The sequence below is a fragment of the Sesamum indicum genome, linkage group LG4 (assembly GCF_000512975.1).
Source record: "Sesamum indicum cultivar Zhongzhi No. 13 linkage group LG4, S_indicum_v1.0, whole genome shotgun sequence".
Taxonomy (NCBI): domain Eukaryota; kingdom Viridiplantae; phylum Streptophyta; class Magnoliopsida; order Lamiales; family Pedaliaceae; genus Sesamum; species Sesamum indicum.
This window is the reverse complement of record NC_026148.1, coordinates 16258758-16275814: the sequence shown is the minus strand read 5'-3', so window position 1 is coordinate 16275814 and position 17057 is coordinate 16258758. Positions and strand designations below refer to the sequence as shown.

The following is a 17057-nucleotide window of genomic DNA, read 5'->3' as shown; positions in this document are numbered from 1 at the left end:
TCCATCCAACAGCAGTTCAAGTAATTTATGGGCACATTTTGGAAATACTTAATGTCTAAAGATTTAATCAAAAAATATTTTCGAGAAACCATTAAAGATATTTTATCATTAGTAACAACCTCATGGGATACAAGAATACCCATCCATAAGAGATGTATCCAAGAAAGCATGTCTCTTCCTCCCAGACGATCATGACTGAGGTGGAATGTCTAAAATGTCATTCGACCTATCGGTATCCTCATCAATACCATTTCTTGATACGCCCCTACATGTGACTTCAAATTATGAAAATACAAATTTCTATTTTTCGTACTAAATCCAATTCCACAATGCATAGATACTTCATACTCTAGACGAATCAGCACTTCCATTTCTGCTACTGAGTTTTTCTCACTTCAGGTTCTGGAACTATTAGAACAATTTTTACATACCGTGCATTAGAAAAACGTAAAGGCACAACCTTTAGTTAAGGTGCAATTAGCTACATCCCAAACATATCCCTTTAGCCTTAACTTTTTCCCCAATTACGTTTTCCATCCTAGCTTTCATTTTTTAAGTTTGTGAAACAGCATGGTGGAGACATACTGTATTAATTAGTACCCAATTCAATCATCAAGATCCGAAGTCAACTTCTGCTTATCCCCAATTTATCTATAAACAGATAACCAAAAGGCAACTAAAATCCATTCATCAATGGGACCAAGAGAGATAACATTGATACTGTGTAAATCTGACAATGCCAAGCATGATAATTGTTAGTGATTGCCTTCTGAACTGGAGAAGTATCACTATCACTTAACATACTATGAACGGTGTCATAGTAAGGACCTTATCTTATGCGTGTCTTTGTGTGCTATAGAAACAGATATGTCTGCATACAAACATGCATGCACAGAGACCTAGCCCCTGCATAGTAGCAAAACTTACTTCCCACGGTACCAAAAGCATTTGAACTGCCGCTCAACTACGTGAGTTTCCATTTTTGGTTGTTGTCCCGTCACCTAAAATGACAGAGGAATAGATAAACAAATAATCAGGAAGGGAGAGAAGAAGAAGAAAGAAGCAAAACTAAGACGCATATATGCGAAAATGAAACAATCAAGAAAACTGTGTTAACCAAACTTTCATCCTAAGGATGAACCTTTAGATGGTCAATCCTTAGATTTTCTAGACATACCTTATTCATAAGCTGCTGATACACCTCAGATGGAAGATATGCCAAGGTTGTACCACTGTCAATTATTGTCCCTCGACTGGATCCCGTGTCAAACGAGTCCGTTGGAAGGTTTAGAAATTGACCGCCTACCTCAATTGCCTTGAGGATAACGTTGTAGTGTGGCCTATGATAAATATTTAAAAGAAAGGGATAGTTAGTCTCACAAATATGTAGTAATCTCTGGAAAGTGTATGCGAGAATATTCATTTAGAATGAGTAATAAGAATGGTGAGATTCTGATGGTTATTTTAAAGGGTAAATTGCAACAATTTCCCCTAAGGTTTGGCATAATTACAAATACCCCCTCGTTATTTGAAAATTACCAATACTTCCTAACGGCCGTCTACAATTAGCCCAATCCATTAAGTTTTCATCCATTTCTTGCTGAACTAACCAAAATGCCCTTGTGGATTAAAAATTATAATTTTATTTATTTTTTAAACTTTTTTATTTTTTTATGGACTAAGTAGATAATTTTTAAAAAATTTTCATCCACTCAGTTCGATTCTTTTATAAGTTTTTAATTAAAAAAATAAAATAATACTATAAGCGCAAAGTTGACAATTTTATACCTCCATCCAAGGATTTACATAATTTCATCAAACATCATGGCGTATTTGTAATTTTTCAAACGAGGGAGTATTCGTAATTATGACTAACCTTAGGGGAGGTCGTTGTAATTTACCCTATTTTAAAATGTGTTACAATAACTGACAAACATTAACCATAGGCTATTTTTAGGAATGTCCAGAAGTTTGCGTCTCTTTGATTTTTTTAGGGAATATGGTATCATCAAATGTTTTTGGTTAACATAGAGGTAATTACTAGATTTCTTGCCCTGTATCATTATTACAAGAGTAGATGTCAAAAGGATCAGAGATATCAACAACCAAAGTTATGAATATACGGATAATTAATGATAAGATTCTCATATTATATGCAACATATAATATGAGAATAATTTCAGATGACTTTCTGACAATAACTTAACCAGCTATGTTTAAAATGCAGTTCCACATAACAGCCACAAACAACAAAAAGTAGACAAACTGCATATATTTACAGCTAAATAACTTCAATTTTTTCCAAAGAATGGACAAGTACAAACAAGTTCATATCACGTACTCATTTGGGACAAGTGGTGTTCTGTTTACTTTTGGCTGCACTACTTCCCCAATAGCAAAAATTCCACCTCCCTTGTTGCCGTCCAAGCAATGTGAAAAGATCTTTTTCACCTTTCCAGACAAAGCGAGTTGTGAAAGTATGGATGTATTTGCTTGTCCAAAACCAATTATTCCATCAACTGCCTCAGAAGAGGTACCTAATTCTCCAGATTGTTTTGCTGAGCATCTGTTTTATATGATAAAGATGTAAGATATAGAAAAGGCAAGAAGTAAATTGTATCGGGAACTGAAAATTTAATGAAGTTATAACAGAAGCTGAAGCAAGTCTCTTTCTGAAACTGAACACATGGGACAAACAAATCAAATATAAGAGGAGCTAAGCAATCAAGGATCTTAATCACCCAATCACTATATCTGATGTATCCAAACAAAATGGCTGAAGAAATTAATCTTTATTGACATTGCCCAGAAGTGAAAGACAAAAGAATGTAACAACATAATGTTAAGTACAAGGTTGCAAGAAGCCAAAAGCCATTCCAGTACTAGACACATAATGAACCTATTGCATACGCTAGATAATCAGCCTCGCAAATAGAGCCTAAATTTCACACAAGAGGAAGTTCTTGACAAAGTTTTGCATCAACAAGATCTGTGTCTAAAACAACTTGAAGTAAAGACGGTGCTATCTCAATCTATAAGAACATTGAAATATCAGAAAACATATAACAAAGATATTGAATCTCAATAAAAGCAGTTTTCCTTCTTATGCACAAAATATTAATACCGAAAAATTGATTAAGAAATAAAATTCAATGCATAAAAGAACTTTAAAATATAGTCGCCAAATTTTCAGATTCCTATTTACAGAAAATGTTCTACAAGTCATCATTCATCATGCTTACGACATGAAAAATGTTGATAATTGTTATAGATTCAGGTATAATGATATATTCAGCGCACAGTCACCTAAAATTTGAATGTTAACACATTATATCACATAGTTATACGTGGCGTGCTATGGCTGGAGCCATGTGCATGGTGCAAAAGGCGAGAACCCAGCGCCATTTTCAAAAGACGGCACTGGGTTTTCAATGGCGCAGCCATGGAGTGCACCAGGGCACATTTTTATGGTGCACCAAGCGGGCTATGGCGTGCCTTGATGAAGCCCAGCCTTAAAAGATTGGGCTTGCTATTAAAACAGAAGGAGAGAGAAAGAAGAAAAACAAAGCAGAAGCCGTTAACAAATTAGCTTTTTTCTTGAAACTTTTGGCCAAAAGATTAGAAACCTAACCTTGAGCATGCTGATTTTAGTAAAATACTAATGGTATAAACTATTTTTGCAAATGCACCATGCTTCAAAAAGGCATGCACAGCTCCATGTACCGCACGCCATGGATCCAGAGCACCTTTATGCCATGATGTGCCAGGTGCATTTAACAACTATGTTATGTCACCAAGTGAACAATGTTCCGGTCTGTCATCTACTTATTGTGAGGATGGGTGAGCATGATACATGCACATCCAAATGACGATACTCTGATATAGAAGAAGCAAAACTAGTGGTCCATGCATATGAACCAGAGAAGATCCTATAGATAGAGGGTTCCTTAAGTTCTATATTGAAACTGTTTGTGTTCCCTCTACGTTAGAGAATGGCGGATAACAAAATGGAGAAAGATGAAACCTTCACGTTCTAGACATGCCAAACTCTAGCACTTAGTTCAATTTGTTCGAGACATATTCCATATCACCAGACTAGGTATTCATCCTGTCGTATGATTTCTAAACTACAAATCTCTCTTTTTTATTTTCTTTAATAAAAAGTAGAATAGATAAATCCATTCCTGACATAATAATTGAAATCGGAAATCAACATCAGGCCCGGGTATATAGAAAAGGCAAGCTAAAGCAGAGGATCACAAAATACAACACAAGAAGGGGTGAACCAATACATCCAATTAATACATCGCTGATATAGGATATCCAATTTTTTTGTATTTCCATATCGGGGGCCTCATGCAAATAGAAGGCCTAGGCATAGATACGGACTTCAAAAGTAAGGCTCCAACCTCATTCATAACCAGGAATCTTTGATTTTGGAAGTTAAAAACTTCACTATAAAAGAATTTACTATAAATTTTCACATGTATGAATTCATTATTCCGTCTGAAAATCTATTTTCTTGACGTCTACTCTCATTCTCTTCAACAAACAATTGTTTACTTCTATTCTACATGATTCTGATTTTGATTTTTTTTTTTTTTTTTGTTTCAAATATACTCCAGGTCAAAGTAGGACACAAGTTCTAACTTTTGGTTCATAAAATTTCAAATGTCACAAAATAGTCATTTGCATGATCTTCTCAATCAGAAAGTTACATGCTACCACTAATCATAACCGGAAAGGTTCACGTGATTGTGTACTATGATACACAGACTCGGACACAACACGTTACGAACATAGGACTTGGCATTTCTAGAAAGTTTTAAGACATGACATGACATGGACAAAGCTATCCGATAATTTTTATGTATAAAAATATAGACACACGTATAATACGTCTATCTATGTTTTTAATTGGTAATGAATTTATAAAATTACAGATACAGGTACAAAAAAAATGGCGATCATGCGGTGATGGTGCTAGACTTCTATTAATATGATTCGGAGCCTATGATGCTGAAAAAAAGAGTTCAAGCTTTATTTATGGGGAAAAAAAATTAAATAGGAAAGATAAAGGGATTTCAACAATTTAAGACTAACTCAATTAATTTTAGGTAGATTGTTAGTATTTTATAACCCATAAAATGTATAAAAAGATATTTAAAAAGAAAAAAGAAAAACAACGTCCAACGGTCCAAGAACATGTTGGATACTTCATCAACCACGTTAGACACTCATCAGCCATGTTGGTACCTTGTTCATCTCGTTTCGGGATTTTTCCTTTTTATTTAATTTCCACGCACACCAATAGCATATCTGCGAGATGCCTATGTCCGACGATATAAGGCATGGAGAGTCGGCCTGTTATAGGTATATGTATTATGCATTCAAGTGTTAATCCATATTGCTTTTTGAGGACTAATTCTATCAATGTAAAATCTCAATTTTAACACTTTTGACACCGGAGACAAGATAATACCACTATATAAATTATTTCTCACATGAAAGATTCATGCACTAGAATTAGAACTCTGAGAGCATAAAGTAGACTCAGATCAACCATGAATACCCACCCAAAAGTTATTGATCCATTCATGGCAGATGTTTGAAGGTTGCCAGTGACTTGATCAAGTCTGAAGTAATCTCTGACAAAATACCCCTCAGTTCTGCTCCCGTCTCCATAGGTAACAGAATATTCGCAATTCATTCCAGCCTTGCAATCTGGATTTGGACGGCCAAATGCAGCATCACAAAAATCTTGATTACAAGAGATCATCTTTCCAGTAGATGAGGCAGTCAAGTCATACTGCTTCAGAGTTATCTGGTTCATCAAACCAACACCATATACAAGTCATTCTAGATCCACGAGAAAACATGTTTTGAGTGATAAGCGTGTACTGGATAATGAAAGCACTAACTATACAATCTTAAGCTTCAAAAAAGAAGAAAAAAGGGAAGAAGGGAAATACGTCAAGATCACTTCTTGTGGGACATCTCTCACAGTTGTGGCAATTCACCCATAAAATATCACTTCCTGTATCCACCTGGACATGGTAGTCGACTGGAGGAGTCCCAATAGTGATTTTGGTATAATAAAGCCTGCATCAATTTGTCAAATAAACATTGAGATCACAAACAGAAGCTGTAGTATAGAAACAAAGTACACTATTAGAAATGTTCTTATAGTTACTTTAGCAATATTTTAGCTCTAACAATATTTAGCTTGGTAGTTACTTCAAGTAAAAATCAAATTTGCCAAATAGTTTTCTTTGCTCTTTACCTTTTTCAACACACAGTCAACAACTACATTAATCAATAATAGAATTGAAAATAGAAATAGAACAAAGGTATGTTTACAGCATAACAGTCATATGTATATATATGCATCTTTCTTAAGAATATGATGTATAAAGGCCAAGGTAGGAAGCCTTAATAGTTAATGTAACTCTCCACCTCCACGGCACCGACAGATCAAATGAAGGGAAAAAAAAATTAAACTTCCATGTACAGTCTTTTTTTAGAGAAATACATGCTTTTAACTTCACCACAAGCTGCATGCAAGAGAAATAGCACTCTACATTCATCAACAACCTAATAAGCATAGATAGTAGCAATGGACCTTAAATTCTTAACAGAAAGTTCATAAACAGAAATAAATCAAGAAAAAGAAGACTCTTTTAACACCAAAGCAAGACAACAAAATAAAAAAAAAAAAATTAGGTAAAAGGACACAATCACTAAGTTAACCTCTATCATTCCTCATCAATCAAACAGATATTACTTGAAGGTTAAATTCACATGTTCAATCACGGAAACAGGGCCATCTAGTTGAATTTTGAAATGATTATAGCTAAAGACAGAATTAAAGTCTCCTGAACTCAAAACCAAGTCCCGAACCACCAATCAAGCTTAAATGATCACACACAACACAAATACTTTATAGATCAAAATAGTATCCGTGCCAGACTTACGCAGCGTCAGTGGGTGAACCATCACCGCCTAACTGAAAATCAATGGCGGCGAGCATTCTGCCATGGCGACGCGAGTCGTGTGCCCTCAGAGCTTTCAACGTCGCCTTTCCCTTTCCAAGGCCACCATATTTGTGATGAACTTGAAACATCACATTGCCATCCACATCGCAGATCAGCTGAAGCAAAAGCAAAACCGCAAGCAAGCAACTTTTCCTGGAATCCATCTCCACCGCAAAGAATTACTTCGAAATGGGCAAATAGTGAGCAAATCAAAAGAAACCCAAGTAATATCAAATGAATGGAATTCTTGGAAGAAGCCAAAGTTCGGTGGTCGAATAAATGTGAATATTTGTCTGGTCTAGCTAATGGGTCGCTGAAAAAATGTGAGATTCTTGGAGGGGCGCGAGAGGAAGGTGAATAAGGCCAGGAAAGGTGAGCTGAAAACGTGAGAGAGAATGAGAAAGCAGAGGAGAGAGAGATGGACTGGGAAAATGGACAAAAGGGATGGGTTTAAATTTAGTAAATACAATGGTATGAGTTGTTGGAGTTCCTTGGACTCAACTTCAAATCTACGGAGAGAAAATGTTCTTTTTTCTTACAAGGGCTCTATCAATCTCTCTCTCTTGCAGGCGTTTTGGCTGTAAAGAAAGGAAGACGCTTTGGCGCAAGTCCTGTACCTCACGCTTTGTCCGTCTCTGTGTGTATGTATGTATATGTAGATGTCTGACTTACATTCTCTGGTGCTTGAGTCAGCGCAGACTGCAGAGACACTGAACCTGAAAATCATCTTCTTCCAATTACTTTGCTGTCAATTTCTAAGCTCCATGTTTAAATGCAAATCCCCAACTTCTTAATGCACTCATGTCATTAAATTCACTCTACATTCCATATTTTATGCACTGAAATAAAAAAAAAAAATTGATTACTTCAATTATCTAACTATTTGATGTAGTTGACATCAAATTTAACATTTACAAAAAGGGCCCTCCTCCGTCACTAAAAATTAACAATTTATCCCCTCCCTCACTAAAAATAAATTAACAATTTATCCCCTTTCAAGTGTAAAAACAAAAAAAAAAAAAAAACAAAATACCACTCATGCTCGCGCTGTAACACACACGTCATTTTTTTTAATTTTTTTGTTCGTATCTTTATTATCAACCTTTGGATCTTATCTATTGATGAATGGTCCAAATTTAATTTTACTTATATAATTATATACAAAAGATATAAATATAATACATATATATATGCATATATTATACAGATATATATATATACAATATATAGGTATATTATTTATATCAGATAATTGATTCCTTCCCCGGTGGCCTACATCGGTCGGCTGCCCCCCCTCCCCACCAGCACACCTCCCCCTGCTGCATCGCTTCTTTCCCCCACCGCACATCTAACCTCCATTCGCCTCCTCATTGCTTCCCCCCCACCACCACGCGCTTGACTTACCTCACCTCTATGCCCCTCTAGTGTGCCTCCCCCGGCTTCTAAACACAAGTCAAAAAATGAACTTTAGGGATTAAAGTGATTCTGAAAATAATTCAAAAAATGAATTTTAAGAACTAAAGTTGATGCAAGCAAAAAGCGGTTGTTAGATAAGTCCTTGGACTTAAAGCTCTTGGATCTGATTCTTTACAAGCCTGAGGAGGAGATTTGCAAATCAAATGTTGCTACTCCAATGCCCAAATCAGTACACAGTCGTAGAAAGATAAACTTAAGTAAGATGAGATAGGTATGAAACCTTAAAATGATTAAGAGAATGTTTCCAGTAAAGTGCTCTCATTTGAATGTTAGTGTAAAATTGCAATACCTTTAATCAAGGGGAGAATGCTTGCTTTTATAATCTTAAATTCCCCATCAAATGACGAAGTGTGGTCGCATAGGACTTGGGTTAATGATCTACAACAAATATGCCCCCTCAAATGCGGAACCAGTTGGTTAGAATTTCCAAGGAATCCTACCGGCTAAGGGGAGCTTGATAGAATAAAACCTCTTACGGATAAGTTTCTAAATTTCTAGGGGGTTTTTGGGATGCGAGGATGATCACCAATATCTCCAAGTTATGCCATGACCTACATGGACAACTTTTCTCCTTCGTGGATGAATGGTTTTTTGTCATTTGTAGAGGTGGCCGACTTGGCAGCCAAGCTAGCAAGAAACTGTGTCCCCTCATAAGCCAATAAGTCTTTACTACAGCCCAGATTTCTTCAACCAGTTTTGGGCTCCTAGCCTGAAAGTCTTTGGAAAGTCTTTCTTTTCGAGCCTCGCACCTCGAAGGTCTTCTCCTTAAGTCTCTTTACGAATTGGGAATCTTCTTGGGTTGAGCATAATTTTGGCATAGTCAATCCCACTCTAGACTTCCTCCTCCTTAGAATAGTAGTAAGGCTCCAACGGAGGGTTGAGCATAATTTTGGGCGTCATTTAGTCCCCTTCCTAATGTGTTCTTCATTCTTTTATTTTCTCTTTCCCCATGATCTTTGTAGCAAAAGTACTGGAGCTATTAATCTCTTATTTCTCTTAGTTTATTCTCATAAAATTTTATCATCCTCCTAGTGCAGCATTACTCCTTTTCTTTTGTGTTTTTCTACTTCCGTATTACTCTTATTTTCTTATTTTAAGTTCATCATCCTCCTTTAATTTCCTAGGTTTTTAAATGGCATCTTTGATGAATAGGACACCCTCCTTCTTCAAGGATGTCGACCTTCACTGTTTGACAAAGGAATATGGTATTCCTAAGGGTTATATCATCCTTCTTCCCTCCTCTGATAATCAGCCTCATGCTTCATCCCCAAGTTGTTTATGTTTTTTCACTGCCCAATTTAAAGCAAGTCTATGCTTTTCCTATTCCTCAATTTTTATGAGGAGGTTGCTCAAATTTTCTAGATTCCCTAAAACTAGTTAGCGCGCAACTCTTTTCGCCTTTTGGTAAAATTTGTGATGGTTTTTCTTTTTTAATGGTGTCCCACCCTAGGAAGAAGCTTTTTTTTTACATTTTTTCAATTGAAAATGTATTTTCCACTACTTCCCACGTTGTGTAGTTCATTTTCTTCCTACCTTAATGCTCCCAAGAACTGAAAGCGCAGTTTTTTCTATGTTCTACCTCCTACCCGCTATCCTATTTCACCATTGTGGATTTACGATCTCCCCCTATCACCTCTTTCTCTATAAGGGAAAGGACTTGAGGACTTTCTATCCTCCTTGAGGACTTGTCCCTCCCTTTATGATTGTCGGGGGTTGGTAGATAAGAGACTTCTCTCTCACTTTGGCTTGAGTCATGAGGAGGTCCCATTAGAGGAGCTCCTAGATATTGCCATTTTTAGTATTCTTCCTTTTACGCTCCTTCTTTTTGACTTGTTAACTGGCTTGTATGTTACTTATTTATAGAGAGAATTATGTTCAGCAAGTTACTGTGGGAGGGACATTAGGGTAGCCCTATTATACGAGAGGGGGCAACTCCCTCATTGCAGGTTCCCCAAGCGATGCTAGTGTCTAGTGATTCTCGGGGGAAGCGCCCAACCTCCACCCCCTTAGGGTCCTTTAAGATGCCAATAGAATATCCAGTCAGGCCTCATCAGGTATTCCTTTATAGGTGGTCATTCGATCCGCGAACATGCCTCCAACTTCTCTATTCCCTCATTCTTGGGATGAAGATGGTTCCCTCCTGAAGTGCCAATGTTTCTCCCTTGATTGGCCTTTATATGCACTAGTCCCTTGTGCGGGAGTGAGAAAGGGATCAACATTATTTTTCAAGTTTTTGAGGGGGTGATTAACTCCAAGGGTTAAGCATATTCTGTGTTCTATCCTTAAGGAGGATTTGGATGGCCTGCTATCCTGCCACATCACTAAAGTATTTCATCTTTATCACTGTTGACTTCTCATACTGAATGTTTTTTTTTTTTCAAAAAAAAGTTATCTCCTAGGCGGTTGTAATATTGGGGGAGATGTTGTCCCATCCCCAGCCTACACTTTCTCCTCCTCCTCAAGTTGAAGATCAATATAAAAGACTAGAAGAGTGCATGGGGGCAGAGGTGGTGCAATTGAAAGAGACCTTGGGGAAGTGTCAGCTTTCTTAAAAGGAGAACAAGTGTTTGCAGCAACAAATCTTGGATTTGATGAAGAATCAATCTAAAACTTTGATGAAGGCGGCTAATGATGCTCATTTTTCATTCCTAAATTCCAACAAGGGCCGAAGGTTTTTGGAGTCTTATTGAGGGAGTTGCTTGCACAACGACAACAAATCAGAGGAATTTTATAGAGAGGTAACTAAGATAGCCTTGACCTTCCTTAAATATAGCTTTGAGACCTGTTAGAGGCAATTTGTTGTGCATAGGTATCCTCCCCCAGGGGTAGAGGATAAATTTCTAATTTTCGAGGCAATCCTAGATGATGCCCCTAATCTCTTTGCAACCACTTATTTGCTCATTGTTGGGTCTCCTCCGGTGGATCAGATAACAGGCTAACACCCTCCTTACTGTGATTTCCAAATTGTTGAATGACATAGTTGGCAAGTTCTTTTCAGATGAAGATCTGGAACACCTTCTAGGATGGTAATGCAAGAGGTACATGCCTCCCCTTCTACCAGAGCACTAACAGCTATGGAGGTGGATTCCCCTAAAGAGCAATCCTTAGAGCTTCCTCTTGAACAAGCTGCAGCCAAAACCACATCCCCTTAAAACAAGAGAAATAGAAGACCTCACTTGTAGGGCAAGAATGGCTATGTATTCCCCTTCCCCCTTTCTCAAAAAAATTAAAAAAAGTTAACTGTGGTACCCCCCCTATTGTTAGGGATGAAACAAATTTTTCCTGTTTGCTGAATATTCCCTTCTCTAGTCTGTTTGACTAGTAGGGTTTTATATGTAATATTTTTTTCTTCATCACCTTTATTTGGAAACTTGATGACCATATTATTGGTTAATGTTGTATCCTAGGCCTTGCTACATTCATAATTTTTTGGGATATCTTATTTCCTTCTGCAGGATTGTTGGGGTGTACCTGTTTTCTTGATTGTGGGCTCTTTTTAGAGTTCCCTTACTTATCATACTCAAAATAGAAAATGAGATATATATTGAAGGTGGATATCACTCCTTGGAAGATGTTAAGAGTTTCACTTCCCAAGATCACATTGTAGGCAGAAAGAACATCCACCACCAAAAAATTTATTAGACAAGTCCTCTCGAGAGGTTCTGCTCCCAAGGAGAGGAGAAGCACCACCAGGCTCCAGGGGCGGACCACTTCTCCGGCAAAGGCATATAAGTAGGTATCTATTGACTTCAAGGAGATATCTCCCAATTGCATTTGATTGTATGCTTCTTCAAAAAAGATGTCGGCCAAGTTGCTGGAGTCAATGAAGATTCGATTTACTTCATAATTAGTCAGTGTGGCGGTAATCACCAAGGAGTCGTTATGAGGTAGTGCCAACCCGGTCTTCTCGGTAAGCCTACATTGAATGATCGGAGCATCAACGATTACTTCCACATACAGTATTTAGTTTGGGATGACTTTCTCTATATCCCGTATCTGGGATTTCTTTGCTCTATGGGAGTATCCACCTATAGGTCCTCTTGCAATCTTGTGAGTAATCCTCTTCCATGGGGGGTGGTTAGGATCCTCATGGCATCCTTGCATTGAGGCCTTGTGTCCTTCTTTCTTGGGGGGATCCAAACTAGGCTCTTCTTCAGCTTTTCCTTTAACCTAATCCCTCTTCTAGTAAAGACCCGTACCTTGGGCTTTCCTGGTACACAAACTCTTATAAGTATCCATTTGGATAAGTCATTCTATCTTATTCTTCAAATGTCGGCATCCTCTATGGTGTTCCCATAACCATTATGGAAACTGCAATACTTGTTCGTTTGGGCCAGCCTAACAATCCTTTACTTTCAAATGCTATCAAGGTTTGTGTGATAGGGGCATCCAAAGGAATGTACGTGGGGTACCCCTCTAAAACGAGGGTTTATTATCTCGAAAATCCAATCTTAGCTTCTTTGAGGATCCCTCCTCCTTAGGATCCTTCCTCTTTTCTTCTCGTCCTTCTCACTTAGAAGCTTTCGCCTCCTTCATATTAACATACTTCACAGCTGGGTCCAGCTTCTTACCCATGGATTTGAAAAAGTATCCATCCACCAATCGCTAGAAAAATACACTAACCTTGACCTCTTAGGTGGCCAAGGTACCTCCAATGCGGCTCTATTGAAACGGTAGTGGTAGTCCCTTAGGGACTCTGCCTCATATGGCGAACCATGAAGAGGCTAAGCTCTATGTTCCGATACTTTTTGATATTTGAAAATTAATATATGAATAGCGATCATAATCCTAAAAGTTCCCAATTGATCCCACTGATAACTGGTTAAATTATTCCTAGGTTGCTCTGGCAAATGTGGTAACGAATACTTGACATTTGATCTAATCTGTATAACAATGTAAGAGGGCCGCATTCTCGAACCTAGACAGATGCTTTTGGGGATCCTTTGTATCATCACGCTCCGCGATAATAAGGGTTCGGCAATTTAGTTGGGAGATCATCCATCATAACATCCTCGTTGAAAGGGATGTCGCCTTGTTCCTCTATTCGGACTCCCATCACGTGATGTTGTACATCCTAAAGTCCCTTCTGCTAGCATTCCAAGCAGACTACCCACTAGGGGGGACTTCCTCCAGCGGTCGTGGGGGCTAGCATTGCTCCCCAAGGAGAGCTAATGGCCTCGAGCTAGGGGTTTATCTCCTTCACCTGGTGTCTTTATAGTTCTTAGAGCCACCACAGGTACCTGGGTCACAACCATCAATTGTGCTTGGAATGTCGAGGCAATCATTTGTTGCATAGTCTCTAACAAAACTGGGGACAACCTTCCCAAGAAAATGTTAGAGGAGGTATTATTGTGCGGGGGATCCGTTAGAGGCTCGATAGTTTTGAAATGTCCTGTTGTTGTGGATCTCGTGGGAGCCAGGGTGTCCTTGAAACCACCTAAAGGGTCTAGGCATCACTGGACGTATCCATGATGGTTTGCTTGTTCCAACTATTCTATAGCTTCTCCATTGATTCTTATGTCTTAGTTTTATTTTCCCACAAACAACACTACTTGATGCAAACAAAAAGTGCTCGTTAGAGAAATCTTTCGACTTAAAGCTCTTGTGTCAGATTCTTTACAAGCCTGATAAAGGGGACCTGCCAAAAAAAAAAACATTAACACTCCAACGCCCAAGTCAATAAACAGTCATAGAAAGATAAACTTAAGTAAGATGAAATAGGAATGAATGCTTAAAATGATTGAGAACATATTTTTCAGTAAAGTGCTTTCGTGTGAATGTTAGTGTAAAATTGCTCTACCCTTAACAAAAGGGAGAAGACTTGCTTTTATAACCTTAGTTCGCCATTGGATGGCGAAGTGTGGTCCCTTAAGACTCAGGGTAATGATCTACAACAGATATGCCCCCTGAAATACGAAAGCAGTTGAATGGAATCTCCAAAAAATCCTGTCGACTGGGGGGACCTTGATTGGATAAAACCTCTTATGGATAAGTTTTCGAATTTCCAAGTGGTTGTTGGGACGCGAGGATGATCCACAAATTTTTCCAAGTTTCGTCAAGACCTACGTGGCCAACTTTTTTCCTTCATGAATAAATGTTTTCTATCATTTGTGGAGGTGACCCTGGCAGCCAAGCTAGCAAGAAACCTTGTCACCTCATAGGTTAGGGGATCTTTACTACAGCCCATACTTCTTCAACTTGTCTATGGGCTCCTTGGTTAGAGGTCTTTAGTAAATCTTCCCATTTGGGCCTCATGCCTTCAAGGGCTTTTCGATAAGTCCCCTTGCAAATTGGATTTCTTCTTAGGTTGAGCATATTTTTTTGGCATAAAAAGTAATTGTAAACACAAACTTAAGGGACCAAATAATAATATTTACCCTTTACAGAAATATCATGAACAATTAGAAGCGTGCTTTTGTCCCTTCGGAGACACCCCAATATTTGAAGGCCAATATTTCATAATTGAGGTATTGGGTCCGAAACCTACTAAAGAAAAGGAAAAAACAAAATAAAAAAGAAGTACTCTTCTACTTACTTTGGTTTGTGAAGAAAAATAACTCTTTTTTGGTGGTTATATATATAGGGTTAATTATTTTTTTATTATTAAAAAATTATAAAAATATAATTTATATAAAACATGTAATATTTTTATGTCAAGTCGTGGATCATATCCATGACTCGACTAAAAAGTAATTTTTTTTTAAAAAAAATGAGTCATCCACGACTCGATTTTAATTTTTTTTGTTTTATTTTATTTTTATAAATTAATTATATTCAATTGATTTTTAACAATATAATAAAATTGCTCTCCATCCTAATTTAGGAAGAATAGGAATCGACTTGCGAGAATGAATGAATGTACTTCAAAAGCATAGAACTATTTATTCACATTACCATGAGATCGAAAATAGAATCAAGAGTACCAGTATTTTTTAAATTTATCGTATTCTTCAAATGAGTTTCAAGAATATTTGGATTGGGATGTCCCTTTGTGATATATCTCTAGTTCTCTCTTCAATCACAAAAGGACGGAAAGCAAGTCGAAGAGAAAACGAGAGATGTACCACGAAAGGACATCCCAATCCCAATATTCTTGAAACCCATTTGAGGAATACTATAAAATAAAAATATTGATTCTATTTTCTATCCCGAGGTAATGTGAATGAATAGTTCTACGCTTTGACGTACGAGAAGGTATGAAGTATAAGAAGTGTGAAGGATAAAAAGTGTGAAGGTGTGAGAAGTGTGAAGGTGAAACTGAAAGTGTGAAGGTGAGAAGTGAGAAATGTGAAGGTGTGAGGTGATATTTATAAGCAAAAGATATGTATAGTATATTAATTATATTTTTTATTTTATTTTGTTTTTTATATTAATTAAATATTAATTATATTCAATTAATTTTAACAACGTAATAAAATTAAAAAAATATCATAATATTAAAATTGTATAATTATAATTACAACTAATTTGTTAAAAAATATTATAATAAAAATACAAATATAAAAAATGTCCACCTGTTCCACAATTGCGTCTGTGGCGTTGACGTTGAGGTCTTCTTATTTTTTTTCGTCCACATTTTACATTGGCTCATTTTGTTCTTCATTATCACCATCGGGATTAATGTCCATATGTTGTTGCAGAACTAAACTTCACATTCACGATATACATTAAATGATGGAAATGAATTGGTGAAATGTTGTATCCTAGTGCATATGGTTGATTAATGCCAAGGCCAAAATCAAGATCTACATGTAAAGACTAAGCTTCTGTATGAATTAGCATATATGGAGTCGATTGAAACCAATCATCTTGTGGCAATTGAGGCATGTAGTAATATTGAGGCAGTTGAGGCACGTAGTAATTTTGATTTGTATACAATGTAGAAGGACAAGCTATATCCACTCAAACATCATGTCGTTTAACTGAACCAATAGACATTCGGCTAGAACTTCTTCTTTGCCTGTGGGATGTAGTGGAAGCATTATCAGATTGGCGAAGCAATTTGTTGTGGTTGATGGGTTATGGCTTCCTTGATAATTTATAATCCATGTTTGAATCTGTCCACTAGTATCATTAAAATAGTAGGTGAAAGTTTGGATTTTGTGCCACCTCACGGCGTGAGCCGGTATTGCTTGAGGCATGTGTGTTTTAATTTCAACAGTTGTTATAAAAATATTGTGTTGAAGGATCTTTGTTGGAGAGCTAACTCTAAATATCAAATTAGAAAAATTCAATCGAATTATAAGAGATAACGAGGTAAAAACTAGGTGCGTTAAAATTCTTAGACCAAATTAACAAGAAAAAATGGACAGTTTCTCAAGATGGTGGATGGCGATGTGGTATTTGACGACTAACATGTCATAATGCATCAAATGGAATTTTGAAAGGGGCTCGTCCCCTACCGTTGACAGCAATAGCTGAGATGACGCTTCAACGTACTGTCCATTATTTTCGTGAGAGGTTTGCGAATAATAGTGTAATATTGACCAACAACCAACTATGGACGGATTTTATGTACAAGATGTTCACACATAGACAACAAAATTC

General features: G+C 37.1%; 1 protein-coding gene across 1 annotated transcript in view; it reads right to left on the bottom strand.

The window, feature by feature from the left end:
• Nucleotides 1–7808, bottom strand: part of LOC105161233 (aspartic proteinase-like protein 2) — a 10708-nt gene extending 2900 nt beyond the window's left edge. Inside the window, exons 1-6 of the mRNA XM_020693320.1 lie at nucleotides 6975–7808; nucleotides 5973–6102; nucleotides 5577–5824; nucleotides 2342–2566; nucleotides 1178–1340; nucleotides 928–1001 (exon numbers count right to left, since the gene is read on the bottom strand). Of these exons, the coding sequence (XP_020548979.1) occupies nucleotides 928–1001; nucleotides 1178–1340; nucleotides 2342–2566; nucleotides 5577–5824; nucleotides 5973–6102; nucleotides 6975–7198 (1064 nt within the window). The 5' untranslated portion in view covers nucleotides 7199–7808. The remainder of the gene's footprint in view (nucleotides 1–927; nucleotides 1002–1177; nucleotides 1341–2341; nucleotides 2567–5576; nucleotides 5825–5972; nucleotides 6103–6974) is intronic.